At 36.6% G+C, this 23,915-nt stretch overlaps 1 protein-coding gene across 2 annotated transcripts in view; it reads right to left on the reverse strand.

Moving 5' to 3' along the window:
• PHIP (pleckstrin homology domain interacting protein) overlaps positions 1-23,915 on the reverse strand; it is a 109,971-nt gene that overhangs the window by 10,843 nt on the left and 75,213 nt on the right. The window contains exons 23-32 of one of the 2 annotated variants that reach the window (XM_060236313.1): positions 22,654-22,885; positions 18,929-19,048; positions 17,450-17,557; positions 16,189-16,313; positions 14,027-14,109; positions 5,872-5,983; positions 4,202-4,263; positions 2,003-2,158; positions 1,480-1,600; positions 237-362 (exon numbers count right to left, since the gene is read on the reverse strand). In XM_060236313.1, coding sequence (XP_060092296.1) covers positions 237-362; positions 1,480-1,600; positions 2,003-2,158; positions 4,202-4,263; positions 5,872-5,983; positions 14,027-14,109; positions 16,189-16,313; positions 17,450-17,557; positions 18,929-19,048; positions 22,654-22,885 — 1,245 coding nt within the window. Of the gene's footprint in view, positions 1-236; positions 363-1,479; positions 1,601-2,002; positions 2,159-4,150; positions 4,264-5,871; positions 5,984-14,026; positions 14,110-16,188; positions 16,314-17,449; positions 17,558-18,928; positions 19,049-22,653; positions 22,886-23,915 lie in introns of both variants that reach the window. The other variant, XM_060236306.1, reaches the window with a different exon arrangement.

Raw genomic sequence — 23,915 nt, forward strand, 5'->3', positions numbered from 1 at the left:
CAATGTCAGTACCAGAGAAATTATTTCCCATTCCTTACATCTTGATAATGGAAGTAAAACTTTGTAAGTCTACCACAGAATTTATAAAAGCAGCACTCTGGAAGGAAATTAATGAAAAAATCAATTCTATTATAAAACTGTATGTTTTCTTCCTCTGTAAGCATATATCCTATACATCTATACATTACTAATAGGCAATACCATGTAAAACAATTTTCCTTTTGGGGTTAACTTACTTTATGAAGTGCAACAGGAGATCTGTAACAAACTTGGCAGATTTGACAATGGGACTTCCAGGTTCATTGAATGTACGTGTATTGTACTCTATATACCGAACTTCCCACATAAGTGAAGAAAGTCGCCTTTGAAATGGAAAAATGAATAAAAATATTGCAATGATACCATTCAATTTTTAGTTCAAACATTTAATCCATACCTATATAATAAAAGTTTCCCTGAAAGACCAAAGACTGGCAGAAACTGGTAACACTAAATATGGCTCAAGGATATTCGGAATCCCTTGCCTTCCTTCGTTCCCCCACCAGGGCCTACTGTCAGTATCCCCATTCCCATAACAAGGCAGGTAGACACATTTCTAAATGAACAATACCATACAAAATGTCAATAAAACATAAAATAAAATGTAAGTAAACAAAACCTTAAGGGCTTTGCCTTGCCATGCCTTTGTACAGAAATCAAGTACTGGGACTGTGCTCTCATTAACCCTGGTGAGCAATAATTAAATACCAGGGGAATAATATTTTCTATTTTAATTTTTTAAAATTTATTTTAATTTCTGCTTAAGGCGATAGTTGTATGAACAGTTCTAGATAGATTAACCCTGTCTTAAACTAAGGTATTCAAAATCAGAAATCAACGCAATAGGTTCACTTGCACCACCACTAATGCAAAACAAGGACACAAGAGAATGGAAGATAAGAAACCTACATGAACTCTGGGTATTTATGCACCAAAGGATGCTGGACAAATAGCTACAGGACTCAAAGGGATAAAATTGTAAAGGGGCCTTGCAAAGAATGTTTGTAAAAGAAATCAGGAAACTAAGAAGTCCTCAGAGCAATTAGAAAACTTTTTAGAAGATCTCTTCCAAAGTCAGAGTCATTAAGTTAAGATTAACACTAAAACAGGGGAAGTACTGACCTGGATAGCCAAGGCTAGTCCAATTTTGCCAGATCTCAGAAGATAAGCAGGATTAGCCTTAGTTAGTATTTGGATGGGAAACCACCATGGAATTCTAGGGTTGAACATCTCTTACCTTGAAAACCTTATGGGGTCAGCATAAGACAGCTGCGACTTGATGGCAAAGAAAAAACCCAAACTATCCCACCATATCACATACATTTAGCTGGGATGTATATAACCCAACTGCATGCATTATTCAAGACTGCTAAAAGCAGTCCAAAAAGTTTTCTTTACATGAAAAAATGCCTGGAGTCAAAAAGAGAACTCAGAACAAACCTGTAAAACCTATTTTCCAGTCTCTGTTTAATTGTACTGAGATCAGTAGGGTATGCAACAACAGTGCAGTACATTGGATACGCCTGAAAATCCACAGGTGCCACAAAAGGAGATGCAATATCTAAACACGATAGGGGGAAAAACCTGTTACTACAATACTGGAGGCAGAAAGCATAAGAGTATATATTTTATGTAGAATATTGTAAGATACACTAGATATATCCTTAATTTGGCATGCATTTCAATAATAAGAGCCAAGTAGATAGGGCATATGTAACCCACTACTGATTAGGTACTTGCCCATTTTATTTAATGACTGAAATATAAATGTTGCTTTCTCTAAAATGTTTCTTTCGTGGAGATGTGCCACATGTGAATTGAAATAACAAGAACTTGTATTTCAAGAATCACTTTAAGAAAAAAAAAACTCACACAGCAAAATTTAAAAGTCCACAAGAACTTTAAGATATTAAACAGACACTCATGTCACATTAAGATGTTATCGTCTCAAAACAAATATTACCTAGAGTCATCAACTGGTTTATTCCTGATATTATCCTCTCACATTCATCATCTCGTGTCCTGGAGCCCCATTCTCCATCCAGAGGTTTGTAAATCAATGTTCTACTTTCTGCACTCGTTAAAGGAACACTAGTTCCAAGCTCTTCCGGAAACACAGCTGAAATAAAACATTACACATATTAACAGCCAATATCGTTATTATTACAACTGCAGATATTGTGTACCTATAAAGAAAACAAAGCAATAGTGTGAAGGGCAACCAATCCATTGTAATCAGTACTATATTCTGAAGAACAAATGGAATATATTTTGCACTAAAAACTGCATCTCATATCATCTTCCATAAACTTGAAAATTCATCATTTCCATCCAGAAAGGTTGGAAGATTTATATGTGCTGTCTACCATTCTAAAGTTTCAATTTCTAACATCTCCACTTCAAAGAAGATAGATCCGTGTTGGTCTGAAGCAACAGACCAAAGTTAGAATCCAATGGCACCTTAAGACCAACATTTCTTTAATTCAAGGTGTAAGCTTTCATGTGCACAAACACTTATTCAGACAGTGAAATTGGAAACAGTGAATAAGTTGTTTAGCCTGATAGAGGCAGTGGGTAGTGAATAAGAATGTTATATCCCATTTCAAAGTCTGATGAAGTGTTTTGCATGTACATGTAAGCTTACACCCAGAATTTTAAAAAAATGCTGGTCTTAAAGGTACCATTGGATTCTAACTTTGTTCTATCCCCACTGCAAAGGGTTTTCAGGTGGCAATACTAAAAAAGCAACTGCCTGTATCCTCAAAAAGTGACTGCCAGAGTAGATAGACCATATTCTGGTTTATAACACAGTCTTCTATTTATTTCTCTTATATTTATTGAAAGTACAGTTAGCTAGGAGTTTTTGTTTTTTAATTAAATCTATCATAATTCTACATAAACACAATAATTATTGTCACTAATTATAGCCTGGGATGCATTAGGTGTTGAGAATTCCAATGAAAGGCTAAAATGCTGCTATCCACTCTAAAATGACCTTTTAAATACCTATATTTGAAGCCTAATACTGAGAAGGGCAAGATAAAAATCTCCGGGTAAGGTAATTTTACTTGAGAAAGAATTTTTACTAGTATTAGGGCAGGATTCATCTTATGTAAGCTACTCTTCGGAAGTTTAACCTACAGATATTAATTTGTTATTCTGTTAATCTCCACACTTTTAGTTAGAGATTCACCCCCAACCTTCTCTCTCCAGCTGGGACCCAAAGTGGTTCACAATACTGTTCTACCCTCCTCCATGTTATTCTCACAACAACTGTACTGTGAGGCAGGTTAGTCTGAAAGTGTGACTTGCCCAAGGTCACCCAGCAAGCTTCTGTAGCAGAGAGGGTGTTCAAACATAACTACCAGATCCTGGTCTGCTATTCCAGCCATTACATCTTGCTAGTTCTCATTCTGACTTTTGGTAAAAGCTTTTTAAAAAGTATTCCATGCAGTAAACTGTTTATAAAAATGGCTCCTCATGTTTTTTGGGTTTATCCAGATCAGCGCAAACAGTCACCACTATCATCCAACATACAAGATGGTTACTCTGGGAGCACCAGGACTGAAAATTACAGAGATATTTGCACCATCCTAAATGGTTTGTCAAGTTCAGCTATGCCCATTCAGTTGTATTTCAAGCAACAAAAAATTTGGGAATCCTTGCAAACTATATTTCATCCAAGTATTTTAACATACCTATGGAAAAGTGAACCCCAAAATGTTTAGTGAACTTCTGAAAAGAAACCCAAACAAAATGCATAATTTTATTCACGAAATAAAACCCACAAATTGAATTCCAGCATCATTTCCCACTGTTGCAACGCACTTGCCAGCAGAAAGACCAATGATTTCTACAGACACTCCTTTCCTATCGCCTCTTAGGTTTCCCTGTACTCAAGAAAAAACATATTGGGAGACCAGCTGGATACAAGGATGGGGAATTGGGGAGGACAGAAAAGTTCCATTCCATGAGCAAAGCTCTGTTGACAATACCTTGGAACTAACCATCTCATTTTCTACCACATTTTGAACACTGTAAAGAAGAATTGTGCTTCATTTTCCCCCTCCTTTTAGAACATAAACACCTTTACACTTTATCACATACGTACACAGTAAGTTCTGTCTCCTTTCTGTACATCTAGGGGAAAGTAGACACATACCATTGTCTGGTATAGGCTCCATATCCCAAGGACTCATTTTCTCAGTGTCTCCATTGTCCCAACTTCAAGAAAAAAATACAGTCAAATTTCCTATTATTAGCATTTCTTATATGAGTACTCTAACTGATCAGCAATGTCCCCCTCAGATATTTAACCCTCCCAAGGAATCAGGGTATTTTTGACCCTGGAGTCATGGGGTGGAGGGGGGGGAAATGGTTTATCCATTTAACGCGTTCTACAGACACCAACCTCCTGTTATGCCTTTTTCTCAGCTTTAATGCATTTCACCAAACCATTTCTTCAAAGAAGGATATGTTCATATCCCAACTTCACCACCTTCTGCACATCATTTACTAACATGTTCTGGCTTGGTGACACATGTTAAAGCTGGCAATCACATTGACAAATGGTTGCTTGGATAATTTCCTTTAGGAATAACCCTGATATATTTTTTTCAAGAAGGAATATGTCACTATATTGTGACTTCAGTGGGGTTTGAATGACTGTTTTTGTACTCAGAAAAGAACTGGACTTTGAGGAAATCTCTATGGATTGCTTTCTATTGGATTCTAAGACTCTTGACCTGGACTTTAAAACTGGACTGACTTTAGAACTGGGTGGACTTAAAGTGAGGATATTTGGTGACGGAGATCTGAAATGTTAAATATAATTTGTTTTTGAAAAAAATATAAAAAGGAGAAGTTTGATTACAGATCTGTTTAAGTCTGTTTTTTGTAATTCTGTCACAGTACAGTGCTTCTTGACCTCTAGGTCTTAATGGTCAAAAACTCTTCTGAAGATGGACACTGTGTAGCTATAAGTATGTTCAGGAAGGCGACCTTTAGACAGGGATACCATGGGATCCGCCTACAAATAGCTCAAAGAATGTTCCAGATGTTATACCATTCCTCTAACCCAGGGGTGTCAAACATGCAGTTTGGGGGCCAAATCAGGCCCCCGAGCAACTGGCTGTCATCGGCTTCCTTCTGCCTCTCTCTTGCTTCCTTCGGCATAATAGCTTGCTTTGCAAGGCTTGCTCAATTGCACAGCAGAGCTACTGAGCCAAACCTCTCTTCCTTCAATTGACTGAGGCTCCCCCTGCCCCCGCAACAGTCCCTGGGGAAAGAAGGAAAGAGCCAGAGTTTCCTCTGCCCAGTTCCTTGGATCCCATGGGAGAAACACAAAGAAAGCACCTTTAAGACCAATGAGTGCTAATGTTTTAAGCACGTTTTAAGTTTACTATATATATATATATATGACACCCCTGCTCTAACCTGTTATCACCTACAGGAAATGAAAGTTCTACATTCTGCTAGTGTTCAGCGACCCCAACAGATGTTCCAGTATTTGATGCAGTTTCTTTAATTGTGGGGTAAAAATACAGAACCTGGAATTTCAGAAACTATTTTTGATTTAAAATGTATTAAATGAATAGACCAGCAATGAAGTATGGAGGTGGAGAGAAGCGTGAAGCTAGATGAGTAAGCAACCAATAATACTCTGCTCCTCAACCACTCACACTTAAGATAATATGCTTGTACCACATAAGTGACGGATTTTAATTGTAAACTGCTTTTGGAAACCAATGTTGCTGAAAAGTGGGGTATAAATACATTAAATAAAGATATACAACAAGAGTAAAATAAAATTCTTTGTACTAAGTTACTAACCAGACATTGTAGCACTGAAATAAGCTATCAGGATAATCAGGTTGAAGAGGCTCTTGGCTTTCTATTGTTCCAAACCACCAGGCATCATCAATTACTGACCTAAATCGATCACCTAGATAAAAAAATAAAGAACTATGTTTAATCCAAAAGAGGTATCTTACCCTAATTTTTATCATGTGTTGTCGGTTTTGCAAGATATCACTTTTGCCAAGCAACACATCAGCCAAAAAATACAAAACTCACAAATGATAAATACAACTGAAGAAGCTGGATGAAGAGCAATCTGTCCCATCAGGCTAAACAACTTATCCCAACATAAGATGCCAGCAAAGGCCTTATGACCATTGTGGGTTATCACCTTATTTAATGCTGGGGAAAGTGATTATCATGCCAGAAACAGTCTATTTTGTACCCCAGTCAAGATGGGATAGAGGCCAAATGCACCTTATCAAATGCCATTTATAAATTCAGGGTTGCCACTAAAAATTTATTTTTCATTTCTCTGACCAACATTTGTCAATTTCCCTGACCACCATTCAAATATAAACACAAGTTAAAAAATGAATAGGTCGTGTTGGATTAATGCAAGGCTTAATGATATGTTCCACTCTACAACTACACAAGTCTCAAATGCAAAAATATTTGTCAAAGTAACAGATTTAATATCAGCTTCTTTCAACAGTAACTGCAGCAACATTTGCAATTGCACCAAAAATTACACCAAGATACAAACTTCAATTCAAGTAAACTCTGAATGCTAACAAGTAGCATTCCCAGCTTTGGAAAGTTCCACTTTCACTTTCTGGTTCCAGACAGTGTAATAAGCAGATGAGCAACAAGAAAGGAGATGGAGTTTCTGCAATCTAGAGAAGCAGACAACCCTCATCTACAACCTTTATGCATGGGAGAAGTCAGGAAAGAAGGTGAGAAAGCTGGTACTCTGTAAACTCCAGCAACAACAAGCAATCACATTTGCAAAATTTACTTTGCATGGTGCAGAGTAGAAAGTGCTAGTTGTCTGTGAAATCCAACAGCAGCAAAACTCATTTGCAACTCTGTACTGGGTTTAGCAGGAGACAAAACATTCATTCCATACACAACCATACACCAAAAACATGCTTATGTTTATATGTAAGTTAAATGCAGTACTAGCAGGTAGGGATGAAAACAGATGTTTAAGTTTGTATACAGCTGAACGTTTAAACAAGCATGTGCATGTGCTACAGGCAGACCTTGGAAATCATGGAGGGACAGAGCTCAACAACCACATTAGGCTGGTTGCTGAGGGTGGAGCTGAGAAAAAGACAGAGCTGGGGAAGGGCATCATTAAGTTTTACTTGTATTCTCCTGCTTCTCTATTCCAGTTGCCACAAGAACAGATCATGCTCTTGCAGCAGCAGGTAAAAAATTCACTGCTTGAATATATTTTAATCACAATTTCCCTGACTTTCCCTGACCAATTTTCCTGACTTTCCAGGAAGTGGCAACCCTGAAATTTCCAGCTCTGGACATATTTCAGCATCCTAGAGACTTGCTCAAATTTTGTTTATACTTAGATATATAAAATCAATATACTTAATAAAAAGAAACCAAGAAAATGTTTCTGTTACAAACAATTTTATTAGCAACAATGGTAATAAATTTCAATTTCTTACATCATTAATAATAACTTTTTTTACCTATCCTATATATTACTTTCTACCCACCCCTCCCCCTGTTACTTGACCCCCGCTGGTGTTATATACTTAAAATCTTAATATTAAAGGTACCCTTAATTAATAAGAACCAAAATTAATATCCTCCTCCCTCTTATAGTCATTAAAAATTGTCCAATGTCCTTTCCCCCCCACTCTTTTTCTACGTATCTTCTGAACTTTTTCCACTCCATCTTAAATACTTCTAAATCATAGTCTCTTAAGGTTCTTGTTAACTTGTCCATTTCACTCCATGTCGTAACTTTTACAATCCAATCCCATTTCTCTGGTATTTTTTCTTGCTTCCACAACTGCACATACAATGTCCTAGCAGCTGAGAGCAAGTACCAGATTAAAGCTCTACCTTCTTTTGGAAATTTTTCCATTTGTAATCCCAACTGAAAAGTCTCTGCAACTTTGTTAAATTCGTATCCCAAGATCTTAGAAATCTCTTGTTGAATCATCTCCCAATACTTTTTCATTCTTTCACAAGTCCACCAAATATGGTAGAACGAACCTTCATGTTCTTTACATTTCCAACATCTATATGGCATCTTATTGTTCATCTTTACCAACTTTTTAGGAGTCATATACCATCTGTACATCATCTTAAAACAATTTTCTATAATACTCTGACATGTTGAGAGTTTCATAGAGTTCTTCCACAAATATTCCCCTGTGTCCATCTATATTTCTTTATTTATATTAATTGCCCACTTAATCATTTGAGATTTCACTACTTCATCTTCCGTAGACCATTTTAAAAGTAACTTATAGATTTTCGAAATTAATTTTTCATTATCTCCAAGCAGAACTTTTTCCATTTCTGTTTGTTCTCATCTTAATCCTTCAGTTTTAACATCGCTTAACATCAAACTTTATTTGTTGCATTTGAAACCAATCATATTTATTAGTCAACTCTTCAGCAGTTTTCAATTCTATTTTACCACTTTGTATTTTTAGTAATTGATTATATGACATCCCTTTATCCTCTCCTGTCGCAGCTGTTATTCTTATTACTTCTGCCGGCACTATCCATAGTGGTTTTCTTTCATCGCCATATTTCTTGTACTTCATCCAAATATTTAGGTTATTCCTTATATAATGGTGAGAAAAAAAATCCAACTTTTTCTTTCCATAGTACATATAAGCGTGCCAGCCGAATTTATTTCCATGACCTTCCAATGTTAAAAGTTTTTTATTCAACAGCGTCACCCAATCTTTTATCCACACTAGACAAACTGCTTCATGATATAATCTTAAATCTGGTAGTTGAAATCCTCTTCTTTCTTTAGCATCTGTTAAAACTTTCATTTTAATCCTTGGTTTTTTCCCAACCCATACAAATTCTGAAATATTTCTTTGCCATTTATTAAATTGTTTACTGTCTTTCACAATCGGAATAGTTTGAAACAAATACATTATTCTCGGCAAAATGTTCATCTTAATTGCAGTTATTCTACCAAGCAATGACAAATTAACCTTGTTCCATTTTATCATAGCTTCGTCCATTTTACGCCATAACTTTTCATAATTGTTTTTAAACAGATCAATTTTCTTGTTATTTCCACGCCCAAATATTTTACTTTAGGGGTAACTTCACATCCCGTTAATCTCTGCAATTCCTTTTGTTTACTTAACTTGCATATTTTTACACAAAATTTTTTACTTTTCTTTATTAACATAAAGTCCCGCCAATTCTCCAAAATCTTGTATTTTGGCTAACAACAAAGGTGTTACTTGCATAGGATTTTCATTTATAAACATTTGATCATCGGCAAATGCTCTATATTTATAGGAAAATCCTTTAATTCTCATAACTTCAATTTCTTCATCATCTTGTATTTGCAGCAATAAGATTTCAAGAGTCATTATAAACAACAATGGTGAAAGCGGACAACCTTGCCTTGTACCTTTGCTGATTGTCATTTCTTCTGTAAGATCTGCATTTATACATAACCTTGCACGTTGTTCAGTATAAATTGCTTTTATTATTCTTATAAAGTTTTTCCCCAACTTTATTTTCTCCATTACTGCAAATATAAAGTCCCAATTAAAATTATCAAAAGCTTTCTCTGCGTCCGCAAAGAATAATGCAACTTCCTTTATAAAGTTTATTAGATATTGTTTAAGCCGTTCTGCTAAGATTCTTGTGTATATCTTATAATCATTGTAATCTCCCTTATAATTTTCTGTTTCCATGGCCTTTTCCTTAATTCACTTTTTTCTTAATTTCATTTTAAATGTTCAACATCTGTTTATCTTTTGCTCTCTTGTCTTTATTATTCAATGTTATTAGTAATCCTCTCATTACTGCCTTGTAGGCATCCCATACCGTCTAAAATTCTGTATCTTCTCTGTCATTTACTTGGAAATACGCTTTGGTTTCATTTTCTAGAAATGTCACTATTTCTTTATTTTGTAGTAAATCATTTAACCTCCCTCTTCTTGACTTTTTCGACAGTTTTGTAATCCACATTACTGGGTTATGATCAGCTCCTATTTTAGGTAATATCTCTATTTTCTTTGTTATAAGTCCCAAATCTTACCCCACAACATGTCAATTCTAGAGAAAGAGCTATGTCTAGCTGAAAAGAAGGTATAGTCCCATACTTCAGGATTAAACTTCGTCTATATATCTTTCAAACTCTCCTGTTTAACCAATTCAGAAAAAGACTTTGGCAATTTCCCTTCTTTATCATTTTTTTTCTTCCCCGATCTATCTATTGTGTTCTGAATTGTTCCGTTAAAGTCCCCCATCAATAAAATTTGCTCATAGGTCACTTTATCAAGATGTGTAATATTTTTAAAGAAAATGTCTTTAGCACCATTTGGAGCATAAAATCCCAACAACAACTTTTTTTGGCATTCAAAGTAATTTCTACCGCTATATACCTTCCATCTTTATCGTTAAATACCAATTTCAGGTCTAATTCTTGTTTAATATAAAAGACTACTCCTCTCTTCTTCTGTTCAGCCAATGTAAAAAATTCTAGTACCAATTGTTTATTCCACAGAAATTTATAATCCTTTTGTCTATATGCACTTCTTGTAAGCATACTATATTACAATTTTTTTTTTTATCCAATGAAACATTGCCTTTTTTTCTGTGGTGAATTTAGTCCATTTACATTCCAAAATATCAATTTGTAATCCATTATGGTGCAAATTCTTTATTCTCTTCATAAAATCTACGCAGTTCCTGTGTATTTGTGATTGTAATCCTTTTCCATTGAAGTTCAAAGCTCAAACCTTTAGGTATTATCCATCTGTACCTCATTCCATTGTCACGTAATTTTTCTGTCAATTTTTTTATATGCCTTTCTATCAGTTAGCACTTGTCTTGGCAGTTCTTTCATAATTCTTACTCTACTGCCTCCCACTATCAATGACTTTTCAAAGTTTTTATTCATGATCTTTCCCACCATTTCTTTTGCATAAATCTTACGACCACATCTCTTGGCAATTGTTCTTTTTTGCAGAGTGAATTTACTCTATACATATAGTCATACATATTTCTATTCCCTTCAGGATCTTCCTCCAAAAATTCTGCAATTATTTTTATTATGTATTTTTTCAGGTCTGATTCTTCATCTTCAGGTACACCTCTCAGACGGATCTGAGTTTCCATCAGTTTGCAGTCATGAATTGTCACTTTTTCTTGTAATTTTAACAAGGTGGAGTCGTGTGTTTTCACTCTCTCTTCCACTTCTTGTACTTTCTTTATTACCACAGAATTCTGAGATTCTCTATTTCTTTTAATTCTTTTTTTTTGAGTCCTCAATATCCTTTCTTATTTCTTTTATAGAGGCAGTTATCATTTCTTTCACCCCCTTCATTATCCTAGCTTCCATTGCATCTAATTGGGCTTGCATTTTCTCTATTGAAGCAGACCTAGCACAAGTTTGTTTCGGGTCTGACGTGTAAAAAAAGATCAAAAATTTTGATCTCACCAAATTAAATTTGAACCATCAGGTTTGATAAAGTGAAGCTTGCCTTTTCCAATGAACCCAATTTCGCTGTCCTCTGAGCCTCCCAGGCTCAGATATTAATGTTTAAAGCTTTTATTTCTCCCAAAATGGCGGTTGCAACTTTTGTTTCACTTTAAAAAAAAATTCTTTTTTCCCTTTTACCAGTTCAAGTCTTCTTATCTACTATCCAACAGTAGTAATTTTTTAATTGCCAAATCTGTTAACTCCACCAATTTTTAAAGTCCCAGTCACTTTAAAAACGATGCTAAAACTGAGTCCTCCCAACAACAATGGCCACCGATGTTTCTCTCTGGTATTATAATCCTAGAGTAGGCTGTTTACTTCGTTGACTTCCTTCTTCTTCCTCCAATACTTCCCGTTTTTCTTGCCTTCAAATCTCGTTTGACTGGTAGAGAAATCTCACGATATCTGATGTATTTCCTGTGTTGACTGTGAACACTGCAGATCTGTAACAATGGGGCTGCCTCCTCAACCACAGATAGACAAAACAATAAATTCCTTTCTTCTTTTAACACTGTATTTTAAGTTTACAAAGTTCAAATTTAGCCCCTTATCTTCTCCTTTCAGGCTTTCAGTATTTCCAACTCCCACCATTTACTTTTGTTTTGTTTAACTTTAATTAGTCCCAGAATGAAGAGATAGCAATCAGTACCTTTTTTCCTTAGTTTATCCAAATCAACACCAGTCCTTTGTAGATTAGATGTTTAAAATTGTAAAAGAAGGTTTGGATCCTGTCGAGCTTATGCCAAATTGATGACTCTGGAAACTTCTGCAGACGATGAATATGCAACTTCTCTCTGGAGATCCCTCAAAGCCTCAAAGGAGCCCCCCCCCCCCGGGGACTCCCTTTCAGCCAAGGTAAGTCTCCTCAAAGTATCTGTGCATATCTTGGACAATTCTCTAGCTAAGAAATGTAGGCAGAAGGCATTAATTTGCCTTTTACTACCCTGAACAGAAGTGCCAGCCTGCCCCTGTTAGGGAAAGCAACTCAGCCCACCATTTTCCAACCCCAGAAGTCTGAAACCAAAAAGATTTTTGAAAGGTTCCAACATTAATTTAAATATATAACCTGCATTTTAAACAGCATTTACAAAAACAGTTTCATATTTTTTACAACTAAAGAAACTAAAAGGCTAACCATAATCAATTTTATCTTTAAAATGTTATGCCTCCATGATGTTATCCACGCTTGCCAACTTTCTATAAAATCAAGATTTCTATGTGGATCCAGCAATCCTAAACAGAGTTACACCTTTCTAAATCTATGAAGTCAGTGAGCATAAAAGGGCATATGTTTTAAGATTGCACTGAAAGCTAGTGAGGGAGCTTTGGTTTTGGTCTAACAGCTCAGATGCAGTTAGCTTCCAAAGGAACCATTCTCTTTGCTTTGATCTAACTAGCTCAGCCTCTGTATACCTCGCTTAAGAATATTTTCAGAAATGTCAACAAAGATAACATTGAACTGAATAAATGCAGAAATAGAAGAACAAATTAAAGCCCGGTCTTCTCAGTTCAAAGAGAATTGTCTTACTTGCTAAAGAAAGAGCAGCAGAATACTTTTTAGAAACTTTAATGCTCAGCTGGCACAAGTTAAGAACTGTCCTTACAACTACAGAAACAAACTGAAAGGCTTGCTTGTGTACGCTAACTGACAAAGACGACCTAGGCCACGTACTTTGTGAAGTGTCATATACCTAGATACCACATGAAGCTCCAAACGAACAGATTGATCAGCTAGCCATGACTACACAAATTAGGAAACTAATTTTAAATTACTGATTTTCCTCCCTCCTACTGCAGACCCACACAATGCACCAAATACCAGTTTGTGTGGGTCTTGTGACCCCTGGAGGCAGTGTCAAAAGGAACAATGGAGCTCTCCTTGCAGTATTTCAAATATACCCCAAAGTATTCATACTTGCAAGTTGTTTTTACATGAAACAATGTGAAAGAGCATACATAAATCTTTTCTACTTATAACCTGGTACCACTAAAACAAAGGGAATTTTATCTCAGTGATTACCAGCATGTTGACTTACCAAAGCATAATAAAGCCTTGCTAGACCAGACTAACAATATTGGGCCATCTAGCCCTGCAACATGTTTGAACAGTGGTCAGCTGTATTTGCTGATTTTGACCTATCTAGTATATTTTTATCCTAAACTTTCTTCAAAGAGCTCAGGAAAGCATAGAAGGGTTCTCCTGTATTTTATACGCATTAAAACCCTGCTTTACACAGTCGCTTTCTCAGGAACTGGTCTACAGAGGCATAATGTCCTTTGAAACAGGAAATTCCACTTAGCTGTCCTATTTAATAGTCAGTGAAAAACCTTAATTCTATGAATATGTTAAATCACCTTTTAAAGTCATAAAAAACAGTAGTTATCAGTGTATTTTGACAGAAGATTCATCAATTATGCTTTGTAAAAAGTGCTTTCTCAGCTTTGTTTGCATCTTAAGGCACCTACCTATGTTCCACCGTCTGTGCTTTGCATCATCAAACTGCTGCCTTAAGACTAGAAAATCTATAACATCTGGCATATCATGATACCTAGGCATAACAAATGATGATGATGAGAAGTGAACTATTTTATAACAAAATATCTTTTGACAACACAGGTTCATCTAAGAATTTAAAGCATCAGCAGAACATAATTTTTGTTTCAGACAAACAGAATGGGCAAAGTCAGTCCTGGGAATCTATGTCAACAACAAACAACTGAAAAGCACCAAAGGAAAGAGTATGATCTTGGAAGAGACATTCAACTAGACAAGGGCACAAACCTAAACATTCCAGTTTAGGACAGCCCCTGAACCAAGCCTAAACTGCCCTGAACAGTTAGGTCACAGTGGGAAGAAACAGGATGGATTGCTCAGGAATGGTTAAATGGCCACTAGCCATTTAGTCAGTTTTGCTTCACCCACACACACACCTGGAAGTAGGGGGAAGTGAAACTAACCAGTGCTGCCTTCTACCTGCTTCCAAGTGGGGGGCAGGTGGGGGGGGGGAGTAAAACTGACTAGTGAAATGGCTCATGGGCAGGTGCCTCCATCAGCTGTTAGGCTGAAATGGTTGTGAGCCATTTCACTGATCACCCCGTAAAAAAGTCTGCCGTGAAAACGTTGTGAAAACAACTGGTGCTTGCACAGGGGACCTTTCCTTTCCTTCTAATGAAAGCCTTTGGAGAATGAGGCAATTTTCTCTTCAGGGACAATCCTCTTGTGCCTCAGACAGACACCTAACTTTTCAGTAGTGGTTTGGGATGTGCATTCAGATTTCTAATCTGATTGAATAATTGAACAGGGAGTTCCCCCTCCAACGGCCCCCCCCCCAAATTATTTGGCTTTTATTGGGGCACAGCTTGGAGAAGTCAAGTTGCACAGAGGCAGCAACACAACTCATTGAGTGAACTCGAGCATTTAAAGGGACTGTGTCCCTTTACATGCCTTTTTTCCTCCACTGAAAACAATGGATGGGGGCTCCTTTGGGGACCAACAGAATTGGATTCTCTTGACCAGTTGAGAGGCACGAGCAGCTATCCTACAAATCTGGTGCATCTATCTCAAAAAAACAGCCCCCCCCCAGAGTCCCAGACACCCCTTGCAACAATTCTCTATTAAACTGACTAGTGAAATGGCTCATGGACAAGTGCCTCCATCAGCTGTTAGGCTGAAATGGTTGTGAGCCATTTCACTGATCCATTTTGCTTCCACCCACTTGGAAGCCTAACAGCAAGGGTGGTAGCCATTTCACCAGTCCATTTTATTTCCTCCTGACAAAATGGCTTACAGCAATTTCACTGGTTCATTTCACCCCCCACTTTGATTTAGCTTCCCCCCACTTCCTACACACTAGAAAGTGGGGGGGAAGCTAAATCAACTGGCAGCCATTTAAACCTAACTGCAGGACAGGTGGACCTGTGCTGCTCCACTGTTCGGTTTAAATGGTCCAAACTGCCAAACAGGACAAAAGCCCAGTAACTGTTGGGGAAGGCACCTTCCCCAAACATCATTTCAAGAGCTCTAACCCAGGCCAAGTTTGTGCTGCATTTGGCTTGTGACCTATCCTTTTACTCTTTGCCAATCCATTGCTCCTCCCCCACAGCTCCATTCCTAGAAGCATACTGGGTGAAGCTTGGTGAAGAGGGATGTAGAGAAGAAGGGGTGGGTATGGGAAGAATTGTGCATATGCATATATTTGTATGCAACCCTCCCCCCCACACACACACACTAAACTACGTTTTCCAGGCCATTGGTTTTCAGCTGCTTGATCATTACTTGGATTTACAGATCTGCTGTTAACCTAGTTTCCCCTTAAAATAGTGCCCGAAACAGACTGGAGCAGGATGGAGGGGAAGTTCCCTTTGACAAGCACAGCTGCATGAGCACAACCTAGGATCTAACCCATCACTTATCAAGTTTTGTTACAACCCATTTAAAGCATCTTTGTATTGCATTCCACTACCTCTCTCTCGGTTTTAGGTTCAACTGATACAAAAGAATTTCCCCCCCAGAATTTAAAAACTGAACGTGCAAAATCTACTTACTAAACTTTAAAGTCAATTTCATTTTATCAGCACCTTTTAGTTTAAATATATGCAAGCAATATGTGAGCAATGATTTTCCTTACTTCATTGTAAAAGAGCCTCCAGTCAGTTTACCAGTATCTGGGTCAAGAAAAGCAAGCTTAAGACAGCAAAGTGTGGGCAGCCCAACTTCATACTTTATTCCAACTATTTTCATCAGCTCTTGCTCCTGATGAAAACAAAATATCCTTCAATTTAGTGTACTAGAAATAAAGCTAAATAGTAAAATAGACATAATAGTGGTTATTGCTTTCCAATTCTTCAGTACTGTACCTTGTTTTGAATAACTACAGGTAGGCAAGGGCATCATTTCAATAAATGTAAAAGCAATGAGAGGAAGCAAGACACTGTATACTCTGCTTCATCTCATACCCTTACATTTAGCGTACCTCTCTTATACAAAAGCATAAGAAAGAAGACTACTTTCCCAGCCACATTTTAGTCACAATGTAGCTTTCTCCCTTTGGAAAGATTAGCCAGCCATCATAATCACAGTTCTATTAAAACTGTTCCCAGTTCAGAAACACTGGCTGTGTTCCACAGTGTTAATTTACACATGCCAAATGTGTTTTTGATGGGAAATGGTAAGGGAAGTCACATGTTTTGTTCAAAGGAAAATATTTTTAAAGCAAAAGGAATTTGTTATACTGGCTTGCTGCTGCATGAAAAACATTAGCCCATTGGGCATGCAGTTTTTTAGGTTCCATTAAGAATCTGGATATTTTGTTTTGTAGGGATAGAATTGGGTGACTATTACAAGATATTACTTTAAATTGCAAGTCTTGGTTTGATGTAGTGGTTAAGATCGCAGACTAATCTGGGAGAACCAGGTTTGATTCCCTACTCCTCCACATACAACTGCTGGTGTGACCTTGGGGTAGTCACAAATTGTGGTGAGGAAAGGAAAGGAGATTGTAAGCTGCTGTGAGACTCTGGGGTGAAGGGCGGGATATAAATCCAATCTCTTCTACTTCTTTCTACCCCTTCCCCTTTTGTATAACAGTTATACAAATTCGTAACAGATAGAATACTTGAAATCAATTGACTATGGTTAAGAACCTTCCTTCCTCTACTTTTCTTATCCACTATGCTTACAAAATAGATCAAGAATGTTTGCCAACATGGTTCTTCAGCAGGATTTGCTCATCAGTTTTAAATCTTAGTTTAAATTCCTCTTTGAAGTGGCAACCGGTGGAATTTGCATATAAAATTAGAGGGCATATGGCGAAGCCCTGCAGAGATCACCAGCAGATTTAATTTGTTTTAAATACATAAAGATAAATGGAGAGGGTGAGAAAAACATACCCTTAGCTCCATCTTATGCCATGGCTGTTTTTTCGGATTAATGCTGTATATTTTGTTCTTCTTTGCCATTAAAACATACGCTTCATGCCCTTGTCGGAAATAGTATACCTAAGAACACAGCACAAAACTTGTGACTATATTATAATGTCTGTAAAAATGAACACGGCATGCACATTTAAACTGTGCAACTCCTCAAACTAATAAATTGTTTTTTACAATAATACCAGGTTAAACACTCACACCAGATGAACCACATAAAACTGACATATTCAAGCATGTCTATGACAAATCAAAATTTATTCATTCATACAACAGCTCTCTAAAATAGAGAGAGATTAAGCTACAATTGTGTTATTGTTCACATGCAAGCCTACACACAAGTCTTAGCAAGTGTTGGACCTAGAGTCCTGGCAAGAGAAGACAGCAGACAAAAAAGACAAATTCTAACTGTCCCACTTCTTCATGGGGGAGAAGATATAGGAGACTGTAAGCTGCTCTGAGTCTCTGATTCAGAGAAAAGGGTGGGGTATAAATCTACAATTCTTCTTCACTGTGATGTTTCACAAGTCACCGTTTTTGGAAAACTTAATAGTACACACCAGTACAGACATATCTAAACTAATTCCTATATGGGTTTTCTTCCCTTCATGGAAAATTCTTTTTTATATATTCATTCTATGGCCCTGTTCATACAACGTGTTGAGTCCGTGTTAAACTGACCCAGTTCTGAATATCTTTGTTCCGGATATTATCGATTGGACTGCCATACTGCAATTCGAATCACTCCGCAGTGAGACAGTCTTCTGCCGTCCACTATTCTCCACTATTATGCACATGTGCACATTATGCGCATAGGTTAAAACATGATGTGGTTACACAGTTATGTGCGTATCGCTAAGTAGTAAAAAAAATGGTGACCGTAAACCAGATGTCTGAGGCTCCTTTTGCTCTGGGACAGGCTTCAGACATCTGGAAGTTGGTTAATATTGCAGCAGAACTATCCAGATGGAGAAAACTACGAGATGAAACCGGAGAACTCAAAAAACACCGCAAAGGAGCAGGTAACAAAATAACCCAGTTCCGAGGAGGATGGGGGGGGGGGCGGGCTACCACGAGTTAACACCGGAAGGCAGATGTTGCTGTCTGATCAGCCACTTTAAATCCGGAAGGAAATAGCAGCAACATCTGATTATACTGTGTGTCTGAACAGGGCCTATATATTTTTAAATTCCTTTAATATATCATCATCTATCAGTGTCTCACAGATTCCAACATATATTCCTTCAACTCCTATTTAAATATCAATTTTATACAAAATAATTTCAGTACCTACATAGGATCAAAGACTTGGTATATTCAATTAAAGAAAGCAGCTCAGATCATTTTTTAAAAAGTCTAAAATGTTTGGTTAAAAAAAGACTACCCTGATGACTTAATAAAACAGAACCAGGCTTGAGAGACAGCACAAAGACAAAATACCTCATCTCCCATTTGAGGTACAAATGGACATCGGCGAGGAACAAGATCTGTAATCCATACTGAAGGCAGCCATTCTTCCAATGTCAATCCATTTTCGGTTAGCGCACCTACGGCCAACCTCTAAAGAAATCCAGAATAAGTGTGAATTAATCTCTAATTCAGTAAATCCAGAGATTTGTAGAAAAATTCATAATACAATCATTCATATTAGACATTAAAAAATACAGAAGGAAAAATTTCTTGGAATGGCAGCAAACCTGCAATGTAAATTTACATTTTTAAAGGTCAGCAACTCAACATAGAATCCTAGCACTCCAGTCATGATGAAGTATGACTCCCTATGGAGTAAATGACTACTGAAAGTCCACTCTATCCTTTTCCTCACATGAAAAAAGAGTGCTTGATATCCTGCTTCATTATTCATTCAATGCAACCTATCGTCTTTTTGATTTCTGAAGGAAAGGGTTGTAAGCTCTAGGAAACTGAGTCTTCCAAAAAGCATACCTATCAGTGGTTCTTCCCACAATACAGTGTCTGTGAATTAAAATGTATACCTAAATCTCAATTTGGCCTCACAGTAGCTATTAGAAATCCACTTTGGAACTGGGTAGAAACAGAATTTTTTTTTTAATTAAAGGGTTAAAGACAGCTTCAAAGGCAGTATAGAAAGACAGCAAATAAATAAATGACACTGTTTCTTATGGAATACTAGGAACTTTACAACATATGAACAGGTGTGACACCTCATCATCATCACTATAATGCAAACAATGTGTGCGCTCACATATGTACCTTGCACAAAGACCCATATTGTATACCCCCACACAGGTCTTTTGTGGAATGCAATGCAACTTGAAAAATGAAAGCAGTTTGACCTGAAGGGTTAATCCACTCTTTTATTTGGTTTCACAGACACATAGGATGCACTAACAGATAACCTATGGGCCCTACCTTTCTTGCCCATACTAGTTTATCATACTAGAGTGTATCAGAATACAAGGGAAAGGATAGTTTATTTATATATGAAAGGCTGTTATACACTAACCCTCTATCTTTATTCCTACCTAATAAACAGCTGTAATTTCATAGCATTGTTTGCACCTTTGATCATTCTTTAAACCACGGCTTTATGTTAAGTAGAGGTCATAACTTATTTTCTGGTTCTAAGAAATCAAGTCACTGATTTTTAATTTAAAAACATGCATATGTACACATCTTTGATGATCTTGAATTTACGGGGCTCAGAAATATCAAATATTTCATCAAGAACCCACAGTAGTCTTTTTGAATGTCTATGATATCCATACAATTCTTCTCCAATACAGCATTTCAAATGAATCCATTTTCTTCATGTCAGCTTTCTTCACTGTCCAACTTTCACACACCTATACATAGTAACGGGGAATACTATGGAAGGAATTATCTTGATCTTGGTCCCCCACAACACATCCTTACACAAAAGGATCTTTTCTAGCTCCTTCACCGTGACTCTTCCCCGACTTCTGATTTCTTGTGTGCAGTTTCCCTTTTGGTTAATGGAGCTAGGAAACAGAATCTTCAACACTTTCAATTTCTTCATTGTTAACTTTAAAGTTGTGTAATTCCACAGCAGTCATTCCTTTTGTCTTCTTGATGTTCAGCTATAATCCTGCTTTGGCACTTTCTGCTTTAAACATCAGCAGCAGTCATTTCAAGTCTTCACTATTTTCTGCCAGTAATGTGGCATCGCATCATATGCATATTAACAACAATCTTCTTTCCAACAATTTTCACTCCATCTAAATCTAATTTTCCCTTGCGACATGTACTGCATGCAGACTGAAGAGATAAGGAGATAAAATACATCCTTGTCTGACACCTTTGTCAATTGAAAACCATTTTGTTTTTCTATATTCTATCCTAACAGTAGCTTTCATCCAAAGTACAACAATAAGATGTGGCACACCCATTTCTTTTAAAACCGACCCAACTATTCATGATCCACAGTCAAATTTATTGTAATCTATGCAACACAAATTGATTTTCCTGTGAAATTCTCTTGAATGTTCAAGCATCCAACATAAATTTGCAATATGTTCTCTAGTGCCTCTTCTTTTTCTGAATTCAACTTGAACATCTGACATTTCTCTTTCCTTATATGGCAACAGTCTTTGTTGTAAGATTTTGAGCATTACTTCACTTGGGAGGGACATTAAAGTAATATGTCAAAAGTTGCTGCAACCTTTTACATCTCCTTTTTTCAGGTTGGAATATAAACGGAGCTTCCAATTTGTGGGCCATTGTCTTGTTTTCTACAGTTACTGGCATATTCTTGTTAAGGTTTTGATGGATTCCATTTCCATGGCTTGAAACAGCTCTATTTTATCTACTCCAACTGCTTGCTCTCAAGGCTGCTTTCCTTTCTATAAAATTGTGGGACCTCCATTAAAAGATTCTTCTTTGAAGGAATCTGTCATCTTTTCATCTCTTCTATATAGGTTATGGTATAGGTTAGGGATGGCCAAACTGTGGCTCAGGAGCCACATGTGGCTCTTTCACACATGTTATGTGGCTCTCAAAGTCCCCGCTGCCCAGTCAGCAAGCTTGGAGAAAGCCTGTCTCTACAAATCACTTCTCCAAGCCAAGCCAGCCAGCAGCTTGGAGAATGAATTTAAAGTTGCTTACCTTCCACTACTCCCTTTCCCTCCTAGCAGCTCTCAAACATCTGACTTTTCTACACGGATCTTACATTAAGCAAGTTTGGCCACCCCTGGTGTAGGTCATTGGTGTATTGTTTCCATCTTTTCTTTATTTTGTCATGTTCCATTAATGTGCTTTCATATTCACCTTTCAACATGCCAAACTGTGACTTAAATTTCCTTTGATTTCTTGGATCTTATGGAACAGATCTCTTGTTCTTCCTTTTGTTGTTGTTCTCTTCTCTTTACATTGCTTATTGTAATAGTTCTCTTTGTTTCTATGCACCAACACTGTATTCAGACTACTGATTCTATTTCTGTCACTTTTTACTTTTGCTTCTTGTCTATCTTAATCAATTTTAAGGGCTTCATCAACCACCCATCAAAGCTTTTTGTTTCTTTTGGCTAAAGGAATAGCTTTTGCACAATCTTCATTTGTAATATTTCTGGTTTCAACCCACAGTGCTTCTGGTTCCCATTCACTTGAACTTGGTAACTAATGCAAATCTGTTGTTTACATGGTCTTTAAACTCTTAAGGAATTATTGTTTACACTGTATTTTGGCACTATCAATTTTTGGTGTTTTTCTTCAGCTTTTCAAAAATAGCTGAGCTCCTTAAAATAGAACACTTAAAGCTATTTCAGAGGGGTCATTTGCACTTATTGACAACAAGAGTTGCACTTTAGGAGGTATAATGCACTTTAATGGATGCGCAGTGCAATCCCATGCTGAGTTACTCCAGCCTAAATCCAGTGAAATCAATGGGTTTGAAATGAAGCATCTCGGCATAGGACAGCACTGCAAGTCCCCAAGTCAAGCTGATGGAGTAGAAATGTGTGAAACAAAACACTATTTATACATTTGGCATGTGACAAACTTAATGAAAGTTTTGAACAAGATAATCTTTCTAAAAATTCCTTCAACATGCAAATATTTTGGATAAATAAATTAACTTTCAAATGCTTGAAAACATAGTTCAGATTTGCAATGGAAAGAAATTAAAACAGCCTAATCACATTTTTTCAAGTTGCTAATTATTATACAACCTTTTGTTTTCTTTCTTTGGGTTTCCTTTTCTTTGGTGATGTTGGACCATCCTTATCTTCGATACCTTTTTTCCTTTCCTTTCTGATTTGTTTTTGCCTTTGTTTTTCAGGCCCCTCCTCATCTTCTGAACTGCTCTCTACTTTCTTAGTTTTAATTTTAGGAATTTTCTTTGGTGGTTGCAGATTAATTCCAGCATCTGCTGTCCAGTCAGAATAATCACTAGAATAGTCACTAGAAGAATAAACAATAAATTCAATGCCATTTTTAATATCCATCCAAGTAAATAACTTTCTAGTCTAGATGAAAAATCCTGATTAAGAAAATTTAAGTTATCTCCCCTGGTTTTATTGGAACTAGAGTACATAAAATGTAAGTGCTATTGCATAAACAAAAGTACCATTTAATATAAAGTCATACAAATATACTTTCACAACAAAATGTACTAATGATAAAATTTTCATTAGATGTTCTAATAAATTCCCCCCCTAAATCCCAAATGAAATAAACCCTTATTTATTATTTGATTTGTTTCAACAAAAGTGCAAATGAGTAACTATTTTGGTCTATTTAGAATGCTATGGGGGACTACTGATCAGATTAAACATACCGCAGATGAAGTATAATTTTAAGAATATAAGAGAACTGTTGCCAGGATCCAAAGAACTATACAATAAATCTGACCAGGCTGTGGATTTATCTTGTATGAAGTACTCACTTACTTTTGGAATAAGTGAAACATTTTGAAAGCTGGGATATGATGCTGAAAAAGTATAAAATCTTCCTAAATATGTGAAAGGCTTTGGGCTCACTTAAATACACCCTTTCAATCCTAACATAATGTTACTTTAAATCGAAGTAACATTCTCAGTAATGGGTTATTTATACACACACCTAGTGTATTTACAGAAACAGTTTGCATACATGGGATGGCCTCTATGGAGCCCAGCTTTAATATATAATGAATTATTTGTATGTTGAAAAATATTGTCGTAGTTGTAATTAGCTTTGCATTTTAAAACAAGGCAACACTATGATATTTGTTAAAGCAATAATTTGTGCTGTGTCTGTACATGATACACTGTTTATTAATGCTTGGTAAGATCGAATTTAAATAGAACTTTCAAGGGACTGGAGATGTATTGGAGAAGGAGAATTTTCATGTGGTTTCTTCATACATTACAGAAAAACTGATGCTGAACAAGCTAGCATGAATTTGAAAATTTAAATGGCTGCTGCTAATGTAATCCTTCCAACTGTTTTT

The sequence above is a fragment of the Heteronotia binoei genome, chromosome 1, assembly GCF_032191835.1.
Source record: "Heteronotia binoei isolate CCM8104 ecotype False Entrance Well chromosome 1, APGP_CSIRO_Hbin_v1, whole genome shotgun sequence".
Classification (NCBI taxonomy): domain Eukaryota; kingdom Metazoa; phylum Chordata; class Lepidosauria; order Squamata; family Gekkonidae; genus Heteronotia; species Heteronotia binoei.